Here is a 27,978-nt window from a genome sequence, read left to right on the forward strand (position 1 = left end):
AAGGCCGAAGAAGTACTTCATCGTAATATATCTTGCTCTTAAGCTTCATCACATTGTTAATATGATAAAGGGGCATTCGCATACATACCACCAATTCTTATGTATTTTTATATCTAACACCTAAACTTTACATTTTACATTTCCGCCACCCAATGGCTTCATATCACATCCAAAATAACACCATTTTAGCTTCTAAAAAGTGAAATACATCTTTTCATGCTTTGATGATGTGGCATGTCTATAAGAATTGAAGTTTAGGTGTTATATATATAAATACATAAGAATTGAGTGGTATATATGTAAATCTTCCGATGACAAACATAATAAATATTACTTCATTATATCTTAAACAACTTGTTTATGCAACTCCCTCGGTCACCATACATAATACAATAGACAATTATAGTGAAAATAGCCAAAAAAAAAAAAAAAACAAAAGGCATGAAAATATAGTGAAAGCTGAGAGGAGCATTGAGCGTCTCATGAGCTAAATTTATATAGATTTGGAAGGATATTTGATGGCATTTTTTACTATCTTTTTAGTTGCTGCATCTCCAAGATCAATTCCACATATATCTGCAAGCCTTATGAGATAGAGCAAAACATCTGAGAGTTCCTCTCCTAAGTGCTGCTTGTCTGATTCCTTCCAGTTTGGTAGTCCTTTTGCCACTTCTCCCCTCCACATGAAAATTTCTGATAGCTCCCCAACCTCCCCAACCTCGAAAAATCAAATAAAAATGTTTAAATAATTCAAAATTATATATATACTTACATGTTTACAAATCTAACATCTAAACATTCATATTTACAAATGTAACACTCAAATCTTTAACATTAAGTAAAAAATATCATCATTACTGTCTTTTTAGAAGTGATATACACATTTTAATGCATAGGTTTATGACACCAAGATAATATAAGTGTAATTGTCGAACTTTCATTGTTTGATATGTAAATGCGTAAAATTATGTGGCATCTATGTAAATTGTTTGTATTTTATTTGGTAATATGCTTTTAATTTGTTTCATTTTTGTGTATGTGTATATTTGAACCAGGGGAAATTGTCTACTTGAAGTTGTAGAAGAAATTGGCCAGAAAGAGAAGCGAGAAACTTTCACCACGTACTATGGACCATATGAGGTGATGGCACGAATCAGAAAAATGACTTATCATTTGAGGTTACCACAATCGTCCATACAATGCCGGTTTTCCATGTGCCAGAGCTGAGACGTGTGATTGGAGATCATACACCCTCACCCACACTACCGACGAAGCTGACAGAAGACTTGGAGGTGATTTTAGAGCCATTAGAAATCGAAGGAGTGCACCGAGGAATAAGGGGGCAAAAGAAGGTATTGGTCAAACAGAATGGGCTATCAGATTATGAAGCAACATGGGAGTCGTACAAGGTGATCCACAAGCAGTTTTCATCCTTCCACCATGAGGACAATGTGCTTTTTTTGGGAGGAGTAATTTTATGCCTAAATGTGAGTCGATCCTCTTTGAACCGGCTAAAAACAGAGGAATTGGCACACAAACAGGTTGTTCTTGGCGACAGAAAGGAGCGGAGGCAAACAAGGGAAGCCGCAGAAGGTGTTACGCCTATATGTGAGCCGGTCCTCCCTAAACCGGCTGAAAACTGCAGAATCGGTCCCACAGGCGGGCCAGTCGTGGCGATAGGAAGGAGCGGGGTGAACAAGGGGAGCGCCAGAAGAAGGAAAGGAATGAGTGGAGTTCACTAGGGCCATAATCACCTAGTGAACTCCACTCATATCATTTCTAAAAATTTATATCATATGTAATTTAAAGAATTTGCTTTGTTTGCTATTGATTTATTTTATATTTTAATATAAAATATAGCAGAATATTTTAAAATTTTGTATCTTGATTTGGAACTAGAGATAGTATTAATAATACAAAACAACTGTAATAGGTTGAGGAAAACAAAATACAATTTTTTTAAGAGTTCATCAACATCTTCAGCTTAATTACAGCATTGAGATCAAACGTATAAGGAGGATTTACATACATTCCACTTACATCCTATGTATTTACATATCTAACAACTGAACTTCAATTTTTACATATATGCCGTCTAATTCATCGATGAAAATATATACTTCATCTCTTAAAAGTTAAAATAGTGATTTTTTTTACGTTATATGAAAGATTTGGTTGGTATAAATGTAAAAAAAAAGTAAAGTTTAGGTGTTAGTTATGTAATGGCAAAGGAATTGGGTGGTATGTATGTAAATGCCCCGAATTATAAATACGAATGAAAGAAGCAGAAAGCAGCATATCATTTGGACTTCTTCTCACGTTTGTCTTACTTGGTAGAGGCGACATGTAATTTATATTACCTGGTCCGTTGGGCCACTTGGTTAATGTTGAGATGGTGGAAGGCTACAATAATATAGACCGCTTACATATTGATAATTGACCATATAAGAATATCAAGATTTAATTGGAGACTATTGAAAAGCTCTGCTTGATGCCATGACCCCCATTGAAATTGGTGTATGCACAACAGTTGCTTTAAGTTTTCATTAACTCAAAAGAAGAGATGTGGTCAAATAGGCCCGACTTTTCTTGGTAAGTCATCTGCTTAGCTAAGTATCTTCAATCTTAGTGGTTAAACATCATTAGTTATCCCTAAAAAGAAGAATTTAATTGGCTAGGTGATATGTTAATCTCCCTACTTCAAAGAATCTCATTGATGTCATTATGCGTGATGGATGAGTATATGGACTCCAGGAAGTCCAGATGATTATTGATGTGATGCTAGTTTCACCTCTATGAAGTGTTTTAAGGCCTGTTTGGCGCAGCAGAACAGCTGCTAGGCGTTTTCAAAACGCCGTCATGGGTATTTGTTTTCTCTTACTTCACTGCATTACTGGATAAGTTAGTTTTGCTTTTGAATTACATGCCAGTGTTATTCGAGTTGTTTTCCGGTAGTATTCATGTGTCATTGCGGTTTTATTAGCTAGGTTTTTGGTGTTATTGGTGAGTTACGCGGTGTTATTCGTGTCTTTTGCCAAAGCCGTTGATTCGCGGTGTTTTGCGGTGTTATTTACAGTAGTATTCATGTGTTATTGTGGTGTTATTAGCAAGGTTTTTAGTGTTATTGGTGAGTTATGCGGTGTTATTCAAGCCTTCTGCTCGAGCCAGTGTTATTCAAGTTGTTTTCCGATAGTATTTAGGTTTTAAAATTTAGTAATCAAACAAATAATTTAATTTACTACATATTATTTATCCAAGATAATAAGTTAGTTTAATTTACTATATAGTATTTGTCCAGGATAATATTTTTGGTGAGTAAAGATTTTTCATAAAAATAACAGATTTATAAAGCATTTGGAATAATATCATGTCAAAATTAATAAATTATGATTGCACTAAAAAATTAATAACAAATTTTAACAGATTTATTATAGTTATGACAGTTCTGTCGTAAACAACATTATTGTACAGGGGCAGAATGGTCATTTATATAGAAACAGCTGCAAATCAGTTGTTTTCCAAACACACAAACCAAACAAACAGCCAACTTATCTGGATCAATTGCTGATCAGTAATTTATCTGGATCAGTTGTTTATCTGTAGATTATCAATAATCTGCAGCTGCCCCAAACAAATCTTTAGTTATACAAAGAATATGGAAGATTGTTGTCGAACTTGCCCAACAGTTTCTCATATCTTGAGTGCTAGTTGTTCCTTCATTTGTTATAATTAATTGGACTTGAGAAATTTATCACCGCTCTCACCTTCGATGGGCGACTTCGATCATGATTATCTATGGCATTTTGACTCCTGGTTTGCATTTTCACACTATTTGCACTTAAAAAATGTTAAATTTTATGTTGTTTGGTGGAAATTGGGCAAGCCTTATTTGAGGATGAAGCGATATGATGCTTGATTAAACCAATATAGGATGGCATCAATGGATTATATTCAATAAAGATTCCCTTGACACAACTCTTAGGTTTTTCTAAAAATGCCATATAGAAAATATAGAAGTGTGCCTAGAAAATGGGCCTTGGGATTGTAGCTTGTAAAATACATCATTTATTTTCAAGAAAGATGGATCAGAACATATCTAAAGAGATAGCAAGACATAATAGACCTTGACACCTCCAACTATACTATCAATGGAAATATTTTAATTGCAAGATTAGCCGCGTGGAAAGACATTAGCTATACTATTGAGCTAATGTGAGTGTTAACTTTAGCAAGATGTTGAGTCGTCCTAAAATCATTCGTTGTACACTAAGGGCCCGTTTGGGGTAACATAAAAGTGAAAACACCGCCTCACCATTTGAAAACACCACCTCGCCATTTTAAAAACACGTTTCGGCAGCTTATCTGAAAACGTGGTTGGGTTTCTACATTAAACACAGGCCGCGGCTCGAACCCCGCGGGCTACCCGTGGACCTCATTTTAGGATAAACTGTTTATCTGGATATGCACAAGCCGCCCCAAACGCACCCTAAGTGTCAAGCTGGCATTGAATCATCCATAAGGGATGAGATACAGAGCTACAAAGGTGTTGTCTTCAACATATGAGTTGATGAGTTTGGTTTGAGTTATCCTCTAGGAATGAGATGACTAGTTTTGCATTTCTCAAGGTCTTTTCATGAGGAGACTTGTCTAATTTTGCTCGATATTCTTGTCTACCTGGTTTGAGTTTGCCTAGACGAGATCTTGGTCGACTGAGATCCTACATGCAGCTTTAACAACTTAAACTTGATAAATTTTCTTAAAAAGATTGGTCAGAGGCGGAAGCAGACCTCTAGACCAAACCATAAAGTATGTGTTATCGTCCTCGACAGGAATCGAACCTAGGTCAGAGGGATTTAAGACCGACGAAGCAGTTGCCAACCAACTTGCCACCAAATCTTAAAAAAAGAAAAAACCCTTAAACTTGACAAGTTTCAGCGTATAGATGTTTAGCATATCGGGCCTACTAGCTCTTATGTACATATAAGAGCACCAAGTAGCAAAAGAATCATTCATATTCAACATAGTTCGTGTTTGGTTGACAGAGATGTATATACCTCAACCTGATAACTTCCATACGTCCTTGCTCTTATTTTGCTAATTTTGGTTAGTGTGGCTTAAATAGCCTAATTATGCTTAAACAGCATGCATGGTGCCATTGGTGAAAGATCTAGCACTTCTGTATATTTTAAATGAAAAGGCAAAGGAAAGAGTTTGTAGTGAGAAAACATGAAACCAATCAACTTATGCACACCCACCCACTTGTCTTTCACTCTTTTGGAGACAGTCACATAACATCATATCTTAGCTGTTCCACATAACGGCTACAAGCTTTCCCACTTAATGAAATCAGTCAAAAGGCCAATGAGATTTGCCTATTTATTTGTGCCCATCTTTATAAAGCATAATAAAAACAATGACAAAAAAAAGATCTTTTAGAAATCCTAACCATATATTTATTTATATATTGGTTTTTGATAGAATAGTATTATCCTAACCATAAGATTGTGTCTAGATATATTATTAGAATAAATCATAAAATTTTAATGAATCGATTTATCGTGTTGTAACGACTCATTCTTTTGCTCGTAGCCAACAACCGTTGACACTTCAGTTCCTCTACCCAAACATTGTAGGTGTATCTAATCTCTCTCTTTAAGTTGTGTTTAGGGCGGCGGCGCGGTAGCAGTGTGAAACTGTCATTTATCGTGTTTGGCAAAATTGTGGTTTGTCTGCTTTCTCAAAAAGCTGCAGTAGAAAAATATATTTTCCCACCAAATCTGACTACCTGCTAGCTGCTAAAAAACAAAGATCTGACTTTTTCAAAAAAAAAAAAAGTTATTTGTAATAATCACCTCTACCTTCCCCAAACAAACTTGTAGTCCTCTAATCTCCTCCAGCTTTTAAGTAAACCCTAACTCTTTATTTAAGGCCACGTCGTCTATGGCCTCCGCTTTCGCTACCTTAGGTTGTATTTGGGGCGGCGGTGTCGTGGTGGTGTAGTGTCGCACAACACTTTCAGGTATTTTCAGGCATTGGCAAAACTATGTTTTATTTGTTTTTTTTTTTTTTCAAAAAAACTGCGATGAAATTTTGTGTTTTGCAATCTGACCTAACTAAATGTGGTAGTTGCTAACAATTTTTTGTCTTACTTTTGAAAATAATTTAAATTTATAATAGCTGCCACAATTTTTTGAACAACAGTTTAGTCTGCAACAACTTCACAACTAATTCTACAAATAACTAAAGCTCGAACCCTCTAGCTCTTCATATCTTAGTCTTCTAATTTGCCCTCCCACCTCCTCGGACTAATGGCCACCATCATTCTTCTATATTCTTTTTGCAAGTATAGGATAAGAATGGTAGAATGCGTTGCTTTTTTATTGTTGTTGCCTGCCTCTAGCCAGACACTAAATTATCTAATTCATTCGGTTTTTCTCTTATTAACCTTCCTATTATCTTATATGCATCTGCAAATTTTTATTGCATTTATGTCATAAGCAAAGGAAAAAAGGCAATAAGTGGTGCATGCTCTAAAGGAGCATATGGATTGACAGCTATTATAAATAAATAAATGCAAATTTTATTTGCATGTGAAAAGAGCACTATGGCCGGGTAATGTGTATTATTAATTCGGAATAAATTGTCATTTTTTCATCTTTTTTTCACTGATAAATATAAAAAAATTTCTTTTTTTCTTCTTGGGATTTTGAAATTTGGAAGGAAATATTGTTCTGATTAATTATGGTACCTTTTCAATTTTATAGAATAAGCATAGATATTTTAATCATAATATATTTTAAATATATATATATATATATATATATATATTAAACATTCTTCCGAAGCAGACGACAAGATTTCGACTCCGGCGATCGAGAGCTTCCAACGGGCAACTCAACTTTTTAGTGCCAAAAAAAAAACTATGTATGATAATTAATAAAAAAATAAACCATGCATTAAGCCTTCTCTAAATTCTATAAATTACCATTAAATCTCAAGAAAACCAATTTCAAAGAGTTACATAACTTAAAACTTCCCCTAAACTTTATTAAATATTAGCTAATAATCCATTATATGATATATATATTTATATATAATAACAAAGTATTAATTAAAATTAATCCCCAAAATTAGTCTGGTAAAAAAAAATTTCAAGGAATAAAAAAACGCACCATGGCAAGAAGAAGATTCCTTGGACTGTGATATTGCTCCCAATCTCGCTCTTCTGCAAACCTCTGAAGCTTCTTCGACAGCTCTTTCAGCCCCACATCTTTCCTCTCCAATTCCTCCATCTCCTGCTCTCCTCCTTCCATTCTCTCTCCCTCTCTCCTGCTTGGATTACAGACTGGAGGGGGGAAGAAGCAGCTCTTCTGATGCGTTGTAATTAAGGTGGAAAAAGGTTTTTTATAGCAATTTAGTTAAAGAAAGTCATGCAATATGTCTATTTTAAATGTGGCAGCATAGAATAATTTACTTAAATAGGCGCATGTGAGGGAAAGGTGCTTGTGCTTTTCAAGCAACTTATTGACGATCCTGGTTTGCTCTGCATTGGGAATTTGTTTTTGCAGTAATATTTAAGTTTTTTTGCATTAATAACATATTAGACCTTCGAAGAATAATGTAAAAAGGTGTAAAGAAAGGGGCATTTACATAATTATATATTGCAAAATTTGTTATGGGTTTTTATGCATAGAAAAGATGGCGTATTGGTAAATATTTAAATTTTGGTGTTAGTATGTAAATACATAAGAGGAGTGGTATGTATGTCGATATTTTAGGAAAAATAAGATGCATTGTATATATATATATATATATATGTGTGTGTGCGCGCGTGCTCAGATCAGTTGGTTGGGCATCTGGTTATCAGTTGTAAGTCATCTTTGGTCTGGGGTTCGATTTCCCCTAATGTACGGTGTGGTAATCGAATTCTTAGGCGCGTGAGGGATGGTCGGGGCTCGTATAATAGCCTCCGGCCAATTCTTTTAAATATATATATATATGTATGTATGTATGTATGCAAACAGAAAAGGAAGATAACATGACAACTTTTAGTGATTCTTTTGATGTTGTCTGCAAATTGAAAGAATGGAAGAGAGAAAAGCTAATGAATTTATGAGAAGTGAGGACCAGCAAGTGGGCTTGGAGGGGTATGAAGTGAGAGCTTATACAGAACCAGAAACTCTTTGGACCTACATTATTAATTTCTCTTCATCTCTTGGTGGGTCTTAGATTGTGATAGAGAGATTTTAAGACATGAGAAGGTACTTGGAGGTAGGATTATTACCCCTGAAAAAAATCAAAAGGTTTTAATGATCCTCTCTTTCAAGATAAATTGTTTGATTTGATCTCAAAAGGCCCTATATTCATTTAGACAAACTTCTAATCTCCAAACAGTATGATCTGTATAAATTCACGTGGTTTCATGTAAACCGGTTTACATTCATGAATAGAGGTTATTTCACTATTAACAAATGGGAGGAAGGAAAATTTGGATGAATTAGGGTTACACTTCAACATGCATTCCAAATTTTTCATAATCCTTCCTATAAATAAGAGAGAGTTATGACATACAAATTATGAATGTTTCAAACATAGAAAAGATCATATGATGAGATATTCTCATATTATGTTACTTAATATCAATCTTTCTAATATGCACACTTTCCTTATTTATAATCATTAGATTTAATATTTTCCCAATACTAATATTATGTGGTTATCAATGCAGCGGTAGTAGAGTCACAAATAACTGACTTGAACTCTATAAATCCTCTAAAGGTTTACGAACCCGCATGCTCAAGCAATATCTCACTTATGGTGGATAGCAATAAACTTGAAACAAGATTTTCATTCAATCATTCATATTACAAGAAATAACAAAGGGCTTGAATTGACTTAAACAAGAGATAACATAAAGTTAATTTGAGAGCGAGAAAACAAGTTTTCATGGCATGGCTTGGAAGGGGATAATTTGAAGACATTATGTTGATTTCCAAAAAAATAAATAATTATTTCAATACAAGTGCTCAAGTTAATACCAAAGCTCTATAATAACTTGATATTAAATCGAGGAAAAAGAGAAAGAGAGGTGGGGTTAGGCAAGCCAATATGATGTTGAGATGCAAGTTCAATATCTGGTGATATGCATAAATGATGTTTTGATTGTCAGCTTAGATGTTGATGATAATCAATGATGATCATGGTCTGATGAACCATGCCCACGTACATACAAATAACATCACATGACATAACACATCATATAAGACGAATAATAATAAATCTTAATATAAGAAACAACCTTAACTCTAATGTTTCAACAACACTATGGTCTCATAAGCAATATATATGTTGTAGATATATGAGATGTAGCACATGCAAAATAATAAAATAATTGTGAAGTGCCTAATGGTGTTTATTAAAAGCTAATCATTATTAATTAAGAATTTATGATCTCATAATTAGTATTTTGCATCTGATTATAACTTGCAAAATTTAGATGATTATGAATTTACATATCTCACACTTAAAACTCCCATATTTACTTGCATAACACGTTCATATTCTATAGTAATGCATGAAATGTATTTTTAATGTTATTTTTTATGTGATTTTAAAATTTAGAGTGGTATACACGTAATTATGAAAATTTAGGTGCGAGATATATAAATACGTAAGAATTACATGCTATAAATGCCCCTAAATTTTGCTATGAATCGCGACAACATAAAGTATATCTTATTTTATTGGAACATTCGATGGTATAGTTGATAAAAATATTTTCTAAATAGCAATTATTTTTAAATATAATAAAAATGGGGTTTTTACATACATATCACCAAATTCCTATGTATTTACATATCTCACCTATAAATTTTGCTGGTTAAATTTAATTTTTTTTTTCAAATATTTCATATCACATCAAAATAATCCTCTGCTCGATCCGACGGACAGGAATAACCACGATCGTACGGTCGATCTCCCCCATCGCGAATATATCTGACGGTCCCTCATTCCTGTGAAAACCTTACCGGCGACGTAATACTCTGTTCGTAACCCTAGCTCTGTCCTTGGTAGGTGGTAGGTTCCAGCAGATCGCAGCAGCAGCCATGGTGAGTGCTGGCTCTCTCGTGCTCTTCAATGTTACCGGCTTCGTTAAACTTTCTTGATTGTTTTAAGGGGAATTACTTTTCTCTGATTCATGGGTTCTTGTGGTTGTAATTTTAGCCTTTCCAGCGGTACGTGGAGATCGGGAGGGTAGCGCTCGTCAACTATGGGAAGGAGTATGGGAGGCTTGTTGTTATCGTCGATGTCATCGATCAGAATCGAGTGCGTATCATTTTTTTTTTTGGGGATTGGGAAATGAAAAACCGTAGCTTTATGTTCTGCTTGGTTGATGTTTTGTTTCTTTAACTGATTATCAAAAAAAAATTTTAGCTGCCATTGTGTTTTTATGCACTGTTTGTTATGTATATGTTGTTCTTATACTTCAGGAAATTGCTGGTTTGTATATTATAATATGAATTAGCTCCATCTGGGAAATTTACATACATACCACGAAATTCTTTTGTATTTACATATCTAAAACCCAAATTTTGATATTTACTCTTATAACACTTTGGTGTTATAAATCTATTCAGGAAAATGTGCATCTTGCTTTTAAAAAGATTGTGATGGTGATATTTTTAATGTGATGTTAAAGATTTGAGTGGTATGCATGTAAATGTGAATGGTTGGGTGTTAGATATGTAAATACATAAGAATTGTGTGGCATGTATGAAAATGCTAATAGTTTCTCTAGTTTTGAAGCATGGATGGTGTTTGCATCAATTTTTGATGCCATACATGTTTGATATGCATTGTTATGTTTGTAGACTATACTTCATTAATACATTCCCTCTCATAGTCTAAGAGATCCATAAAATCCTTTCACTCGCTTGTTTTTTTCAAAATTAGAGTTTGGCGCCCGGAAGCTGTCAGGTTTTAATTTTTGTGAACAATTTTTAGCAAATCAATTCATATAAGATAAAAGGTTAATTAGGAAAAGATGGCGAATGGTACCATAGAAAGCTCCTTAGCCCTCAACTCAGAAAATGGTCAATTGTATGCATGCCATATAATTAAACATAATTTTATATGATCATCAGCATGGAAATGTGGCATGAAGTAAGCTTAGCATAAGGGAAAGATTTTGGTTTCTTTTCACTTGAGTTTTCAGCACATTTGAAACTTTTGGGGGCTGAAGTGAGTGAACTCATTATAGACATTGAGGAGATAAGCTTTGGAAATCTCTTGGTGCGAAAAGAAAAGGAGAAAACCCTAGAAGAGAATTATATTCCTTCCTCATTTATTTTCTTCTTCTCCCTCATCTTTCTTTTTTTTTTTTTGTTCGCATTTTCTTCATCTTCTTCTTGCACTTGAAGTTTCTTTGGAGGAAAGACCATTATCTTTTTTGCATAAAGAGTGAGCTCATTACAGACATTAAGGAGCTAAGCTTTGGAGAGCTTTTGGAAAGAAAAAAGAAGAAGAAAGCCTTAGAGGAGAACCATACTCCCTCATTTTTCTTCTTCTCCCTAATTTTTCTTCTTCTCGTTCTCATTTTCTTCATAAAAAATCATGCATGATCATGAAAATATGCGCATGCTCATTTCAATATAGAACCCTAGATCTACTTGATGACAAAAAAAAAATCCTACCTAAGTGATCATTCATTGGTTTTGGTTTTGATGATGTTGTTCAGGTCTGATTGTTCGATGTGTTAGGCATCTCAAGATTCTTGAATCTGAGGTACTCGAAGAAGAAGAAAAAAGAGGCTTTTCAAATATGATGAAGAGAATTTTCAAATATGATCCGTATTGAGTATGGTGTCTTCTTTTTCTTCTTGTCTATCTTGCTTGATAAGGCTGAATCCTCCTCGTACATTCACAAATATTTAGATTGAGGATTCCCTTCCAAGGTTTCTATCTCAAAGAATGCTATTCAAGAAAAAAGCCCCTTACTCGTACCCTCACTCACCTTCTTCGACTCACCTTCTTCGTTCCTAAAACTTCTTCGTTCCTAAAATAAAAGAGAGAAGGACTTCCAAGGAAGGCAGTAGCTTGCTTGCCTTTTGGTTGGAGGCCCTCTGGAATCATTTAACCTATATGCGCCAATGGAATTTGGGCAAATCTTAAAAGACCTGAGGAGGCTGATAGAACCAATGACCCAAACTACTGCCCATATCATCGGGTAGTCAGCCATCCTATTGAAGATTGCTATGTCGAGTGGTTGGAGAGGAAAATGGGGAATTTACGCTCTCAAATAGCGTCTTGGTGCACCCGAAGAATTCGATGATGCCGTGTGAATCGCTAGAAACATGTGAAGTGTATGGCTAACTCAATAACGATAGTTTTCTGGGATCACCGAGATGACCTGGCGGGTTTCAACTGGGAGTGGTTCTTCATCTTTCTCCTTTGCTTTGCTTATTCGGAGCTCGGACATGAATTCAGCAAGCCTGACGGGTTGCCTTGCCGGCTGGCGGTAGTCTGATGGTTCATCTTAAATTTTCTATAAGAGTTTATTTGCATGCATTTTGTTTGCGGGTATTTACTTCTGAAGTCAGGCGCCTTTTGGTTGGATTTACATTATGAAATGCACACATGAGCCTATTTTGATTATCATACTATTATTATTCATTATATTTTTATCGTCATATCAGTTTAAGTTATGCAAATTGTTATTATGGTAATTTCCCAATTGTTTCAACTAGGCCTGCCTTGTTTTCATAAGGTAATGTTTACCCACCTAGTTTTTATGAGTTATATGAGTTATATAACACTAAGAATTCTATTTTTAATGGAAAATTTTGTATAGTTTAGTTTGGATGATCCGAATGTGTTTGTGTATATTTTAGAAGCTACACGAATGATTGATTTTGAATAATTAATCTAAATATCAACCTGCATTTTATTTATTCATTTAAGGAGCTTATTGATTTATATCATTTTTGGTTTTGTTGCATTATTTCCATCAACAATAACATTAATCCAACACAATTTGCAGTCGGCTTTATGAACTCATTTTTTGTTTATTCATGTTGAATGCTATTTTAGGTGTTAAGCCTATTTTACATGGAGATTATGTCTTCTTTTAGATTATATCTATCCATGTTGTGTCTGTTCTACCTCTTTTCCCCTTTCAATCATTTCATATTAAGTTTTTCGATGCACCTTTTACTCTTTATTGTATTTGCATATTGTCACTTTTCTTGAGTTTTACTTACCTTTCAATAGGCGCTAATCTCCTAACACCTTTTATTTCTCAATATCTCCTTTCTAATTTGATGGTCAAAATTTGGCACACATGTACAATTGTACATATGTTCTCATTCTATTGCAATAAAAACTGTCATTGACTTATATATTATTTGATAGTCAACTTTTGAAACCTTGCTCCAATCATTCTAATTTTAATTTAATAATAATATCTTTAGTTCTCTTTATTATTATTATTTTTTTGTAACATGATCTATAGGTAATTTTTCATTTCAGTAATCCACCATTAACTCTAAAAGCCCTTATTTAGAAAATATTTTTGCATTCTTATTTGTGTTCTTTTGCGTAATAGACTCAATTTACAACAGTTAGTTGTAACTTGATGTTTCTGCTGTAGTAATTTAAAAAACTGAAAATATAGATCATATACCTAAAATATATTGCATTAATCATGAGCCTCCTATCATGAGCCTCCTTAACTTTTAAAACTTTTAACCATTTCCTTCATTGTTTTAGCATTCTCATATTTTAATAAACACCTTGTTTATTAGTGCTATCTCCTTTTGATAGCATACATCAAAATGTCTTGTTAGGAGTATCTTGTACAAGCATCATTGTGACCACTGTAAGAAGATACTTGTTGTATATTAATCTTAATTAGAATCTTTATTTTAATCAGTCTTATTGATCACTCCACAAACTGTGCTAGTGCAAGTAAACGCTTTGTCATGTATATTTTTAATAATTTCTACATATGTTTTCCCTTTATGCATGAAAATTAGTTCCTAGTTCATTTTAATCATATACTTTGATGAGATCAATGAAAGTCATTAAATATCCTCCATGGTATGTTGACTATTTTATAAATATCATTTTATCTTTCCTTGGTGCTAGGGTATTATATAAACCATTAAAGTTATAACTCTAGCTTTTTTGGAGTTGATAAATATTTTCTCTTTTCATTGTAAATCAAGAATATTTACCTTCAAGTCATATCCTACTTATGATTGATATCATAATGGAGTTCTTGGGCTAATATGATATATGGAGTTTAGGACGCATCTAAGCAATTAGATTGTAATCAAGAGAGGATTACAACCTAACTCACTAAGCCAATCAATAATCCATGCAATAGAGTAATAAAAGATGTAATTATCTGCTAATGTTTGATGATATCAGGGGTTTTAAGTCCTCAAGGGTCCTTGTAAAGTTCAATTGTCCCAAAGTAAGGAGATTATTAGATTGAAACAATACAATCTTGTGTAGATTCTTAATTAGAGAAATATTAGAGATTATTTATATAAGGAATTTTGATGGTCACCGCCTCATTGTTGAATCCTTCTTTATATGTTCTCTTCTTCTTCCTAGGTATTTTTGAACAAATCACCGCCTCATTGATTTTTTAAATAGAAGAGGGTACCTTTGAGTAGCAAAAGAGCAAAGGGAGTTTTGGGGGAAATACAAATGAGAGCTGTTCAATCTTATATAATCCCAAAACACATCGAAATTGCTTTTCACTTGTCCTAAAGCCTTCTTAGATCATGTCTTTGGATAGCCGTGCTTGGAGTAGATAAAAATCTTGATCTTCTTGCCTTGTGTAATCATTGTTTTATTTCCTCCAGATTGTTTAGAGGTGAGTTTGACTCATTCAAACTTAACTTACAATTAAGTCCTAGAATTGTAGGGCTTGTTTGAAATCATTTTATTGACTTTTGTTTTTAAAAACATATTTCTTTAGTGTGCTTTCATATGTTTTGGGTTTTTATTTTTGTTTTCAAGCATAAATTAACATGTTTCTAAAAATACTCAAAACATCTTTTTAGATGCTTTAAGTTTTTAAAAGACTATCTCATTTTATTTTAACTACCAAACATGTTATGCTTCAAATTAGAACATATGCTGAATAAAATAATAATAAAAATAAAAGTGATCCCAAAAATGATCCTTTGTCTTGATCTTTATTCTGATTGTTGTTCTGAAATTAGGTTAGGTTAAAGTTGGAATTGATATAGAAGCCCCCTGAATCAATTTTGTTACCTTGAAAAAGTAATATTTCTTCTTAATGACCTTTTGTGCCTTCATGGTATATTACCAATTCTACTTATGCTTTATTCTTAGTTTCCTAAAATTTTTATTACAATATTTTTAATGCAATTACTATCTTATCTTACATCAAATTCGGTTCAACCATACATTTCAGTTTTCCTATTTGAATAATCTATGTTAAAAGAATTAATAGCACCCTGCTTTCATATTTCACCATCTTTTATGAAGGCTAATGTTTCATTTGTTGATTCTTTGATCTTGTTCATAACTAAAAATTGGTTTAATAGTTTTTAGAATTTTAATACACTCAAAATTGAAATTGATTTGCCTAAACTCTAGATTAGTTTGATTCAACTCAATTGACATGTTATATGCAAAATAAACATGTAAATGTTTGTCTTCATGCATATCTATACAAAAATACAGACACCATGAGCATTCAATTATTTTTATTTCATACGTACGTGCAACTTTTATTTTGTTGTAAGAAACTTATAATACTTATACAGGCATGCACACTTACACCCAAAAAATATTTTGCTTCTAACTTTAAGAAATTATATATTTGATTTGTTGTTCTATTTTTGAAGTCACATGGTGCTATTCTTGTTTTTAAAGTACTTATTTGCTATTGATGGGTCATATATTTTTGCAAAACCAAACATATCTTTAATTATCATATTTGTATCCATTATGTTGTACCTTTTAATTTCATTTCAGGAATAAGACACTAATTATATTATATTGTTTCTATTGATAATTACTTAACAACACTCAACATATCATTAATCTATTTTATCTCAATATTGTTATTCTTCATATCTGATATTCTTATTTCATTTATAATGGCTTTTAATTTTTCTTTTGTTCTTAGGTCTTTGTCCTTCTATTTGTTTAGTTTGGACAATATATATGTATGTATGTATATTTTTCTTAGGGATGAGATCAGGATTGTAAACGAGCTAGCCTCTTGAGCGAGCTTAGGCTTAGCTCATGTTCGTCTTGTTTGAAATGGGCTCGTAAATAGTATGTTCATGTTTGGCTCGATTTAGATATTCTTGTTTGTGTTTTGCTCTAAATTGACTCGTTAAAATTAATTCAAAAAAAATAAATTTAGGGTGTTGGATTCAAACCCGTAAGAATTCGGTTGTTATGATTTAAGGATACTAATGACCCCCATGAGCTGTTATGATTTAAGCTTTAGATATAATATATAATATATTATTATATAAATAAAACAAGCCCACATAAGCGAACAGAAGGGTTGTTGATATTCGGCTCGTTTATAATTCAAATTTAAAAAAAATTTCCGTGTTCTGTTCGTTTACTTAATGAACGAGTCAAACAAGAGCTACTTAACGAGCCTAATACTTGTTGTACATGAACAACGAGCTTTTTTGACATCCTTAGATGAGATTTATAAATGATATAAACTTTCATTGCATTTTCTTTCATTGCATTCTTTGATTAGGGTATGTATGTAAATCTTTATTTATAATCCTTTGATGGTTATTATCATCTCAGGCCTTAGTTGATGCTCCTGACATGGTACGAGGACAAATGAACTTCAAGAGGCTGTCTCTGACTGATATCAAGATTGACATCCCCCGAATTCCCAAGAAGAGCAAACTGATCGAGGCCATGGAAGCGGCTGGTCTGCCACCATTTGAAAACCTTTCGAGTCTTTGTTTGGATTCATGGGATTTTAGTGAAAATAAATGAGAAAAATAAGGAAAATTTTCATCACATCTATATATTATGTATCTACCGCCTAAATTTTAATTTTTACTTATATGCCACCTTACTTGTGCATGGAAATATGTATTTCAATTTTCAAAAATTAAAATAGGGTGTTTTTATAAAATATGAAATATTTGGGTGGGATGTTATCTATGTAAATACATAGGAATTGGGTGGTAGGTATGTAAATGCCCTTAAAAAAAGAAATTTTTACATACATACCACTTAATTTCTATGCATTAACACATTTAACACCGAAACTAATTATTTCACACATGCATTACCTATGCATGAAAATATGCATTTCACTTTTTTGAAAGTTAAATAAATGGTATTTTTTATATGATATGAAAGATTTGGGTGAAATGTATGTAAAAAGGCAAAGATTGGATGCTCAATATGTAAATACATAGGAATTGGGCGGCATGTTTGTAAATGCTTCAAATAAAATTAAAGATTGAATAGTTCAATTTATAATTTTGATATTTTATTTTATTTCTTTTGTTTTCTTACAATCCAAACAATTCATTGTCGACATTTTTCGGTTATCTTTTTTTTCCTTCAAGATATGGGCTTATACGAGTAGTTTCTATTGCAGATGTGAAGAATAGATGGGAGAAGAGCTCTTGGGGGAGGAAGCTGATTGTGCAAAAGAGGAGAGCTGAACTGAATGATTTCGATAGATTTAAGGTCATGTTGGCTAAAATTAAGGTCAGTTTCAGGAGTTTTTTTTTCCTATTTATGCTTTTGTAACTAGGGGTCTACTTGAGTCAAGCATACTCCTGTGCCGGCTTGAGCTTGGCTCGATAAGTGGATCTTGAATTAAGCTCGTGAGTCGGCTCGTTTAAAATAATATTAATATATAAAATGTACTCAAAATATATTAAATTTGAAGAATTTATTGATAAAGTATTAAAAATGGATTTTTTTTGTCATTTTATTATAATACTATCATAAATTAATATTATTTTATCTCTTTTATAACAAACAAGCCGGCTCTTGAGTCGTGCTCGAACTCGTAGATGTAAGCTCGAGGTCACTGGAACTTGATAAAATTAATCAAGCTCAAGCTCAGGCCGAGGGTGGCTCGGGTTGTACTCTACTCCTTTACACCCCTATATGTAAACTATTTTTGCTTGCCACTCATGGCTCAAAAAAAACCTTTATGTTATTATTTATTTTTGATTTTATTTACAGAGAGGAGATTCCATCCGACGTGAGCTTTCAAAGCTAAAGAAGAGTGCTTCAAAGTGAGGTTTTTGAAGAATCAATGGCTGATTCTGTTTCCATTATTGCAGCATCAAGTTGATCGTCAACCAAGCGTTAGAACAAATGTAGTTTTGGTCGGTGTTATGAACTCTGTGGATTCTTAAAGTTTGATGTTTTGATTCTGTACCCGTTTGCTTATTATTTGAATGAATTTGAGAATTGGATTATGATTATTATTCCACAGTAAAAGTGATTTGTGAGACTGGTTTTTGTCGATATGTGATTGCAGGTTCTCCAACGCAATCTTGAAATTGCATTTTTGATTGTTCAATATAGAAGATGCTAGAAATGTCTCAGTTTGTTTAATGCTTTTTTTTTAATTATTTATTTATATTTTTTGGAAAATTTGCATTCATGCCACTCAATTTGTTATTTGTTTACATTTCTAACAGTTAGATTTCAAATTTTGCATTATGTGCCACCTAACTCATGCATGACATGGTGTATTTTACTTTTAAAAAGTTAAAATTGTGGTATTGATATTACACAATAGAACCCCCTTTTTTTTTGTGTTGGGAAATTACATAGGAACCACCCAAAACTTGGCATTTACAAATCTACCAGCTTTTTTCATCCATTTTCATTCAAATATCAAACTTTATGTTAAAACCCCAACCCCAACCCTTATTTTTCATTTTTATCAAATTTTTAATCGTTTGATCATTGACTATTTGTTTTGGGTGGTTTTTATGTAATTAAACGTTATCGACTTTAAATTTTTTTTAAATTAAATACATATTTTCATGCTTATGTAAGGTGAAATGTATGTAAAAAATAGTGCATCTGTTAGATATGTAAATACATGATAAATTAGTGATATGTCTGTAAATCTTCCTTAATAGTTTTATCATACATATGCCTCTTATAACAATGTATGAGAAACATGAAAATGGATGCCCCAATCCTGCGAGAGAATGTTATGCACTCAGTCTATATGCATACGGACTCCGTGTACAATAATGCAATATATTGTTGCACAACAGTATATATTAGTTGTATATTATTGTACGATCAGTGTACATACACAGAATCCGTATATTAAAGACTCCACATTAATAATTTTTCCGATACTGCACTGTACTGGAACCCTAAAATTTTAAAACCATGCACTGATAAAGAATAAAATTCTTTATTTGTCTCACCCAAATGCAGATGACAAGAATCGAACATAGGCTATGTTTTTTTTATGAACAAATGAATTTAAGCAAATAGACAAATGGATTTAAACAAATAGACAAATTACATGAATTCACAACCAACATTAAGTTGCAGAAAAACAGCCAAATCTGCTCATGGCTACCAATCTCATGCTGAAGCTACAATCTTCTTTTCATTGCTTCTGCCATGGAAGGGTGAGAGAGTGGAGAATGGACGGGAAACTGTAAATTGAAATAATTCCATTAAAATTAATAGAACTGTGAAATCGTTTCATTAAAAAACTTGCAGAGCTTCTTATGTAAAAATTGAAATTTTGGTACCAGATATATAAATAATTGAATGGTACGTATGTAAATCATCCGAAATTGATGTTGTATGGATTTACATATCAAACACTTTACTTTTATGACATCCTAGTGTCTGAATCACACCAAAGTAATTGTGATAACAATATGTAAATTTGGATAGTATAGTAGAAATTAAATAATAATAATAATAAATGTTAGATATGTAAATATGATATCTGTATAAACCACAATTAAATTTATTATCAAAACTAGAGAATCATATAAAGCAAGTAAAGAATTTGTCATAAATCATGATCTTACTGTCATTAGGAGTCGCTGCGGTGGCATCATCAGCGACTGATTCATATGAATGCAGGTTACCATCTTCTACATGAGAGTTGTGGCCATTTCTCCCGAATTTCCATAACTTTCTGAGCCCCATTTGATTCTGTGGCTTCTCCTCAGTTTCATATATTTGGTGTGAAGATCTTAAATCCGTGACATTCTGCAGAGAAGAATCTTATGTGATATGAAAGATTTGGGCGGTATATACGTAAAAACTAAAAAGTTTTGGTGTTAGTATGTAAATACATAGTAATTGGGTGATATGTATTTGATAGGGATTTCATATTAGTTCATTAATATAGTAAAAGACGATACTGGTGGTTCTTTCACAAGGCGTAAGTTGAAATGCTGCTGAATTTTTTAATTTTACCTCAAAAGAATTGATTGGATCAGTCTGGTTGGCTTCAGCTTGATTTTCCCTGTCTACTGTACCAATGGGTGAAAAAGAAGCATGGCTAGCAGCAAAACCAGTACCTATGGTAGCATTTTGTGGTACGTCTGTTGATGTTCTGTCTGCTGTTATCTTTTTTGTCTCAGCTAATGCCATCTTTATTGCTGTATTAGTGTTTGCTGATTTCTCTGGAACATTATGAACTCCTCTACCATTGGGTTCTGAAAGTCTTCTAATTCTTGCAGAAACTGAATTCCTCTCTTGTTTAGCACTCTCTTTCAACTCAGACATTGATCTATTTGATCTAGTGGTTTTGGTTTTAACATCTCTATTAGCAACATTGGGCGTAGGTAACTTATGCAGAGGTAAATTTGATCCATTTTCTGAGATTTTGAATTTGGAGGTTTTTTCAGTGTTGAATTGTTGCTGGTTCGATGATGATTGAACAGCTTTTGACCCATTTCTTGAAGCTATCCTTTCCTGTCGTTCTCTTTTTAAAGCTTCCAATCTTCTTATCTCTTGCTCTTCCTGAAAATAGAAAACAAAAAACAATGTTAAGATACTACAAATTATGCCCCTTCTTGAATAAAGGAATGGGTACTTATATTATAAATTCAAGACTCGTCATTTTAAACTTGCAGCTCTATTTTTTGTATTATTTAGGAACTAACAATAAATTGGTGATGAAAAGATGTATTCAAATGGATAGATAACAACATACATGTTCTTTCTTCAGCTTTTGTAGATCAGATTTGTAGCTTCTTAGCTTCTCTGCTCTCTTTTGCGCTTCGCTCTGCGGGGTAGACCTTGTTGATGTCGCCCTCCTCAAAATCGTGTCCTTTCTTTTCTTCTCCAGTTCACTCTGAGGAGACTTGAGCTTTACTACATCAATTTTACTGTCATTGATGCTTTCTGAGACATAATCTTCTTCCTTCTTGATTTCTTGTTTGACAAAAAGTGGAACTTGAATGTCAAAATCTACAATTTGATTATAGCCAACTGAATCACTCTCTCTTCTATGTTCAAGAATCAAGGTTAAATCATCTGGCTCACAGTTTACCCTAGTCGTAGCCTTGCTTGAAGACTCTTCTTCTTTTGAAGGAGCAGATTGGAACTCAGCAGCCATATCAATAGCAATTCTTGTATCCACACCACGCTGATCTAGGGTTCCAAACCTAAAAGGAATCACAAAAGACTCATCAGCAATAATTGGTGAGAAACTCTTCTCTAATTTTGTTCCACTTTCATTTTCAAAGTCTGCTAAAGGATCTGAGAAAATCTTGTTGGGCACCAGCTTCTCCAATCCACGCATGATAAAATCATCACTACTAACTTTTCGGTATTCGCTAACTCCCTCATCCATTTCTTTGAACTGAGCATCTGCCAGACTGTTCAAGCGAACTTGACCTTCAGCTGCTACTAAAAATTCATCAGTAGAAACTGTCAGCTTAGTTCTGCTTCCCTCACCACAAAATGCATCATATTCCATGGTACTTTCTTCCTGATAATTAACAGAATCTCTTGTAGAAAGAAGGATGGGATCAGGTCCATCTTTATTCTGCAACTCTTTTACAGAATGTTCCTTCTCACCAGCAAATATGTTTCCATCAACAGCGCTGCTCATTTTTTCCTCAGCCTCCATTAAGAAACTCTGGAATGCTTGCCAGTTTCCAGCATCTTCTTCTTGTTTATAAAGCTCTTCCTCATTGCCATGCATATTTGAAATCTTAGTACTCTCTTGGTTATTATCTTCTCTCTTCACAGATCCAGAAAGCATACCTCTAATGTAGTCAATTTCTGAGTCAGAAGAAAATTCTGATTTGTTTTCTGATGTTGATTGTTGCCTTTTTGCAATATAATTTAGGTTCCGAATTACCACAAGACCATTTTTCTTTCCAGAATGACCAGATTTTCGATGTGATTTGCGAACTCCCAAAGGCTCTTCATCAAACTCTGATGTATTCTGATCTGTGCCGTCTTCAGAATGGGAACTACTATCTTTGCTATGCATGGAATATTGCTTCTTTCCCTTACTTTGATGAGTGTTCAACTTAGAATCTTCCATGGGAGAGTATGGAGGATGGAGGAACTGAGCTTCCGCTGGATAATTCTGATAGTAGGGCATAGCTTGCATCGGATATGGCTGAGACAAATATGGATTTGCCTGAGAATGTGGAGGCCACTGTGGAAATGGTGGGTATGGAAACTGCCCTTGATACACAGGCTGTCCATGGGGCGCCGGACGTTCTGAAGAGAGACTTTCATCTAGAAATTTAAAACTGCAGTTGTCAGAGTTTCAAAGTTGGGGAAATTACATACATACCAAACAATTGTTTTGTATTAACATGTCAAACACCTGAACTTCCATAATTACAAACATAACACTCAAATCATTAATATCACATAAAAAATACCACTTTTACTTAATTTTTAAAATCAAAACACAAATTTGCATGCATAGGTTTACGACACCAAAGTGCTATAAATGTAAATAACAAAGTTTAGGTGTTAGATATGTAAATATATAAGAATTGTGTGGTATTTCCCTTCAAAATTGTATTCTGTATTAATTATATACAGATAATACAAATGTTTGCAGTGTAGAGTGGACAAAATGAGCCAAATTCTATAAGACAAGAAATCCCAGAGTGTGAAAATGGTTTATATGTCAAGAGAGGGATAGAAAATAACTTGACGAAGTACAAGCTTTGGCTTTTCTAAAACATAACCATATACCAACACTGGCCATCGTATGTTCAATGAGAAAATCCAATGAAAGAGCGAAAAATAAAAAATGTGAAGGTTCTCATTAGAAAAATAAAATCTGAATTTAGTATATCAGTGCAATTAAGCCTTACTTTTTGACATGAAGTGCATTTAAACTACAGAAAATTAAGTTAAGGAAAACATTGACCTCAATGAACTGGTTTGCATTACCTCTGTCATTTTCCAGGCTTGTAGCATTGCCATTGTTTTTCTCCATGCCCACATCTCCAGCAGATGCAGGCCATGCTTCAATGGACTTTTTTTGCTTCACGGCATCTTCAGAGAAAATAATTCCAGATGCATTCATTGGAGGAAACTCGGATCTATAGGATAATGTTTCTGCCCCTTCAATTTCAATCCATAGTCCACTCTCATGTTTTTCCACCCATAACTGCATGTACTGAGAGCACGCCTCCCTGTTTAAGGGGACAAGTTCAGAAATTAGAAATGAAAGAGGATGAAAGTTGAATTGGACCAATTAGCTTGTAATAGAAGACCCACAACATGTATCACTAGTAAATTGTTCTGTTATCTCTAATATATTGTTCACCAAACCACCTTTTTTTCATCCAGAATTGATAAAATCTGACCAATATGACCGACCAGCTCATTTATAAGTTCATGGAACTCTTATTTTAAACTTTTTCTAAGAGAAAAGTGTCAAAAAGGTTCCCTAACTACTTGCAATGAGTACTTTAATCGCGGAGCCTATAAAATTGTCAATTTTGTCCCCAGACTATTTTAACAGGGGCTAGAGTAGTCTTTTATAAGGATTATTTCAACTCATGTAAAAAGAGTATAGACACTAATTTGGAACTTTTAGATACTCTAAGAATAAAATGACCTCATGTAAATAGTTAGGGGACTATTTTGACACTTTTTATCTCTAAAGATATTCTGGAAGTCCTTTCATCTCCTTGAGTAGTTTACTTATGCAAAATTCCATTTTTGTTCGATCATTTGTGTTGAATGAATCTTAAGTCTCAATTTACTATCATTTAGAAAGATTTCAAAAAATAGCACTCGATTCTTATGCATTTACATATCTAACTCATTAACTTCGATTTTTACATGCATAACACCTTACCTATGCATGAAAAGGTGTATTTCACATTTTAAAACTTAAAATTGGTATTTTTGATGAGGTATTAGAGATTTGGATGGTATAAATGTAAAAATTAAAGTTTAGGTGTTAGATATGTAAATACATAGCAATTGATGGTATGTATGTAAATGCCCCTATCATATAAATATGGCGGAAGCACTCATTGAGAACAAGCCATATCTTACTATCAGAGGAACTACTCACCTCAATCGGGAAGCACCAAAAGACTCGGCAAAAGACAGTAAATGAGCCATGCTTTCCATTTCAAACCCGGCCGCCGCAGTGCATGCAAAGACCATTGCCTGTTCCTTCTGTAAAACTTTTTTGCGGTTCTCAAGAACTCTTACAAGTTGAACTCTGAAGAATATTTAAACAATGAATGACAAATTTAATCATACAATTCGATGAACTGATCCAACTCCAAACTTCTAAAAGGGTTCAAACAAAAATTTTCTATTGAAGCAACAGAAAAGAATTAAGGTGCCCTTAGACATGCAGATTGCGCTAGCTTTCAACATGCAATGATTTCATGTTTTAGTTGTATGAATGTAATAAGTAATTTACCTAGCAGAAAGTGAAAAGGAGTAATACTTCTTTTTAGCCCACCAAGTTAGAAAATAAAGTTTACTTGATGCTGATTTTACAGAATGGCAAGTATTCAAAAGAATATATTTGCAGTGAATAGCTCATACATACTTCGAGCTCTCCTCATGCAATTTGGATTCATTCGACACTGATGGTTTTGAAAGATTTCCGGTCTGCAATAATTTTCAATGAATTCTCTTCAAGAAAAGTACATAAATAGGAACACATTTCTCTAAACGAAAATTTCTTTCCATTACCTTGTAAGGGACTATCGCTTTTTCATTATCGGCACCATGCATCTGTATGTTACCTAAGAGTCCATGTCAACACGAACATCATTCCACAAACAACAAAAGCAAAAGGGGCATTTGCATACATACCACCCAATTCCCCAGTATTTATATAGCTAACACCTAAACTTTACTTTTTACATTTATACCGCCCAAATCTTCATATCACATGAAACATGCCACTATTTTTACTTCTAAAAAGTGAAATACGATTTTTCATGCATATGTAAGGTGGCATATATGTAAAAATTAAAGTTTAGGCGTTAGATATAAAGTTTAGGCGTTAGATGGACTGATTGGTAAGTAAATCTTTCAAAGTAAAATAGGGGCAACAACATTAAAAATTAAGTTCACATCAGACTGCATTAAGATGCATTCCGCAGATGCTAGGAAACAGGTGAGCAAATCATTTAGAATATGATCCCACACAAAAGCCATATAAATGTTAGTTAACAGCCACAATTGACTGTAAATTGAGCCAAAAAATTAATAACTGAGAAGAAACCTTTGATCATACTTGGTCACAAATTTTATTTGCAAGTTGTTTCTCTAAGAGTGTATTGTGAATTGAGTAATGTGCCAAAATAGTCCTCTAACTGTTTACATGATATCATTTTACTCCCAAAACCTATAAAAATGTCAATTTAATCCCCAAACACTTTTAAATAGGTTGAAATAGTCCTTCGAGAAGAGTCAAGATGTTATTTTGAAATTTTCATATCTTCAGGGACTAAAATGACCACATATAAATGGTCGGTGGACTATTTTGACATTTTTTTCAATGTGAATTCTTCCATGTTTTTAGCTGCCTTAGTATGGTGAGCGGGGCAATGGCAATACCAGAGATATTAGGGCTATAAAAGCAAGTTCTACAATCAAAACTGTTGTGAAATCTATAGCTCTGGATCAATTAAGCAAATTTATATAAAATTTTTGGTGTTATGCATTTATTACTTATTCGAACTCAATGATTTGTTTTAGAACAGTTAATTCCCCAATAATAACTAATACTATTTTGGATGATTATCTGCACTTGATCTTTGCTTTCAAATGGAAGAATTTTCAGGGGATAAACACAATGTTAGAGATGCCTTCCTCGAAGGTATTATTTTGTAGAGCTTTTTAATAGGATTTATGGCTAGATTTACTAAATCCAGTCAAATGGTATAATATAAGAGTTCCATGGATTTATACATTTTTTTATTTAGCAAGTCGAATTTTGCCTTAGATTCGGCTTAAATCGGATTTACTAAATCCAAGAGTTGGGTAGATTGAAGAATTTATGGATTTACTAAATCCTACTAACGCTAAATTCTAATTGTAGCCAAACAGAAAGTCCCAAGGAAAATTATGACAAAGTTGAACTACAATTGCTGCATGGAATGCGACATGGTTAAAAGTACCTTCGCTGTTACTTGATGATGTTAGCGGGTCTTCCACCTGCCAGATCAGAAAGGGCAAATTACATCACAAATTGCCACGGATTTTGCTTTTATAGCCCGCATGCACATTTACAATTCGTTACTTACAGTTTTCAGGCCAAGATTATCATTTTCCTGACTTGAGATTGACTTCTCGATCTGCAAAATCTCAGATTCTATGGTATGAACTCTTTCCAAGACCTCTGGTGTGCTCACAAAGCGAACAAACCTAGAATGACCAGACATTAAGCAATTAATTATGATAACATCAACAATACTAAAGTAACTCGGCATGCGCGCTGTTAATCAAGACGGATAACTCTAATATGTTTCCTAAGAAATCAACAGGTGTCAGTGAATGAAAGAGGAGCTGAAACCTCTCCACTGTGCCCTTTGTAAACCATGGCGCTTCACTTTCTGGATCTGGTTCAAGTTTGATAGAATAGCCACCTTTTGCAATTTGATCCTGAGCGGTCTTCAGATGGGAAACAAAAGGATTCAATAAACCGGATGCAACCTTCTCCGTCTTCCCATTAGCAATTATTACCAAATCACACCTAGTAAGAACAAGAAGATCATTTCCCAGCAAAATAGCTAGAACATTCTACCAGAAATCGTCAATTGAAACCGCATGTTGAGCTTCAGAATTAGCTTGATAAAGCTTCAAAACCATGAACTAAACATGAGCAATTAAGCCAGAAAAAAAAACCTGTAAGAAAGGGCCGGATAGTGCTGCAAACTAGAAAGATCCGGTAATGATAACTAAGCTCAATCATCCATAATAAATATTTTTTTCCCAAAAAAATCAATCAAATTAAATCAAAATCAATATACTTAGATTGGATCGGCACGTGCAAGATCAAATTGAATCTATCTAGTAAACCACATCCCAAAACTTCCAACAGACGCAACTATGAACATGCCCATCACTTAAAACCCCCAAACGAATCCAACAATGTCTCGAAAATGATAAACATTATAAGATCTACAGCTTGAACAAGGAGGAAGCTTCAAACTCAGAAAGAAATCTGATTTCGACCTAGTCCGAGTCGGCGTGAGTTGAAACACCGCCGAATCCAGCCGCGCCTCCGCCCTCATTGCAGTTGATAATACTCTCTTTCTCAATCAACTTGAGTGAGGTACGGACCAGATCAATGAATCCTAAGCTTTCCTGCTTCCGCTGCTAGCGACGCGGAGAGGATGAGAGTAGCTTCAAAGAGAACTTGTAATGGCAGAATATATACTTGCGGGAAAGGGAAGTGGAAGAGAGAAGAACAGCTCAAGCTGCTAAACGGAAAGATAAAGTGGCATTTACCCCGCTTCTT

At 33.7% G+C, this 27,978-nt stretch overlaps 3 protein-coding genes across 4 annotated transcripts; 1 reads left to right on the forward strand and 2 right to left on the reverse strand.

Moving 5' to 3' along the window:
- Nucleotides 1-343: 343 nt before the first annotated feature.
- LOC110027711 (dCTP pyrophosphatase 1-like) lies at nt 344-7,450 on the reverse strand. Of its 2 annotated transcripts, none has more exons than XM_020729241.1 (2): nt 7,173-7,450; nt 344-709 (listed from the first exon to the last, which is right to left on the reverse strand). In XM_020729241.1, the coding sequence occupies exons 1-2, from the start codon at nt 7,311-7,313 to the stop codon at nt 494-496; spliced, it is 357 nt and encodes a 118-aa protein (XP_020584900.1). In that variant the 5' UTR covers nt 7,314-7,450; the 3' UTR covers nt 344-493. The 2 variants fall into 2 exon arrangements, with proteins under 2 accessions (XP_020584900.1, XP_020584899.1); XM_020729240.1 differs by having other exon boundaries at nt 345-718; nt 7,173-7,437.
- Nucleotides 7,451-10,010: 2,560 nt separating this feature from the next.
- On the forward strand, nt 10,011-18,521 carry LOC110027687 (probable 60S ribosomal protein L14). The gene is made up of 5 exons (XM_020729204.1): nt 10,011-10,109; nt 10,225-10,326; nt 16,821-16,950; nt 17,635-17,747; nt 18,234-18,521. Exons 1-5 carry the CDS (start codon nt 10,107-10,109, stop codon nt 18,288-18,290), a joined length of 405 nt encoding a protein of 134 aa, XP_020584863.1. The 5' UTR covers nt 10,011-10,106; the 3' UTR covers nt 18,291-18,521.
- A 906-nt stretch (nt 18,522-19,427) lies between these two features.
- On the reverse strand, nt 19,428-27,933 carry LOC110027686. Its single transcript, XM_020729203.1, has 12 exons — nt 27,693-27,933; nt 27,031-27,210; nt 26,762-26,882; nt 26,636-26,672; nt 25,200-25,252; nt 25,054-25,115; nt 24,562-24,714; nt 23,424-23,668; nt 21,208-22,751; nt 20,466-21,014; nt 20,072-20,255; nt 19,428-19,684 (listed from the first exon to the last, which is right to left on the reverse strand). Exons 1-12 carry the CDS (start codon nt 27,749-27,751, stop codon nt 19,611-19,613), a joined length of 3,261 nt encoding a protein of 1,086 aa, XP_020584862.1. The 5' UTR covers nt 27,752-27,933; the 3' UTR covers nt 19,428-19,610.
- Between the last annotated feature and the right edge of the window lie 45 nt (nt 27,934-27,978).

The sequence above is a fragment of the Phalaenopsis equestris genome, unplaced genomic scaffold (genome assembly GCF_001263595.1).
Source record: "Phalaenopsis equestris unplaced genomic scaffold, ASM126359v1 Scaffold000436, whole genome shotgun sequence".
NCBI lineage: Eukaryota > Viridiplantae > Streptophyta > Magnoliopsida > Asparagales > Orchidaceae > Phalaenopsis > Phalaenopsis equestris.

Coding starts and splice junctions, on each gene's coding strand:
- LOC110027711 (XM_020729240.1), bottom strand. CDS start 7,313: ATGGAAGGAGGAGAGCAGGAGATGGAGGAATTGGAGAGGAAAGATGTG. Junction 719..7,172: donor GGAATCTTCTTCTTGCCATG/GTGCGTTTTTTT, acceptor TGATTTTTCGAG/GTTGGGGAGGTTGGGGAGCT.
- LOC110027687 (XM_020729204.1), top strand. Junction 10,327..16,820: donor ATGTCATCGATCAGAATCGA/GTGCGTATCATT, acceptor TTATCATCTCAG/GCCTTAGTTGATGCTCCTGA. Junction 16,951..17,634: donor CGAGGCCATGGAAGCGGCTG/GTCTGCCACCAT, acceptor TTTCTATTGCAG/ATGTGAAGAATAGATGGGAG.
- LOC110027686 (XM_020729203.1), bottom strand. CDS start 27,751: ATGAGGGCGGAGGCGCGGCTGGATTCGGCGGTGTTTCAACTCACGCCG. Junction 25,253..26,635: donor ATCATCAAGTAACAGCGAAG/GTACTTTTAACC, acceptor ATGGACTCTTAG/GTAACATACAGATGCATGGT. Junction 19,685..20,071: donor CGCAGCGACTCCTAATGACA/GTAAGATCATGA, acceptor TTCAATTTACAG/TTTCCCGTCCATTCTCCACT.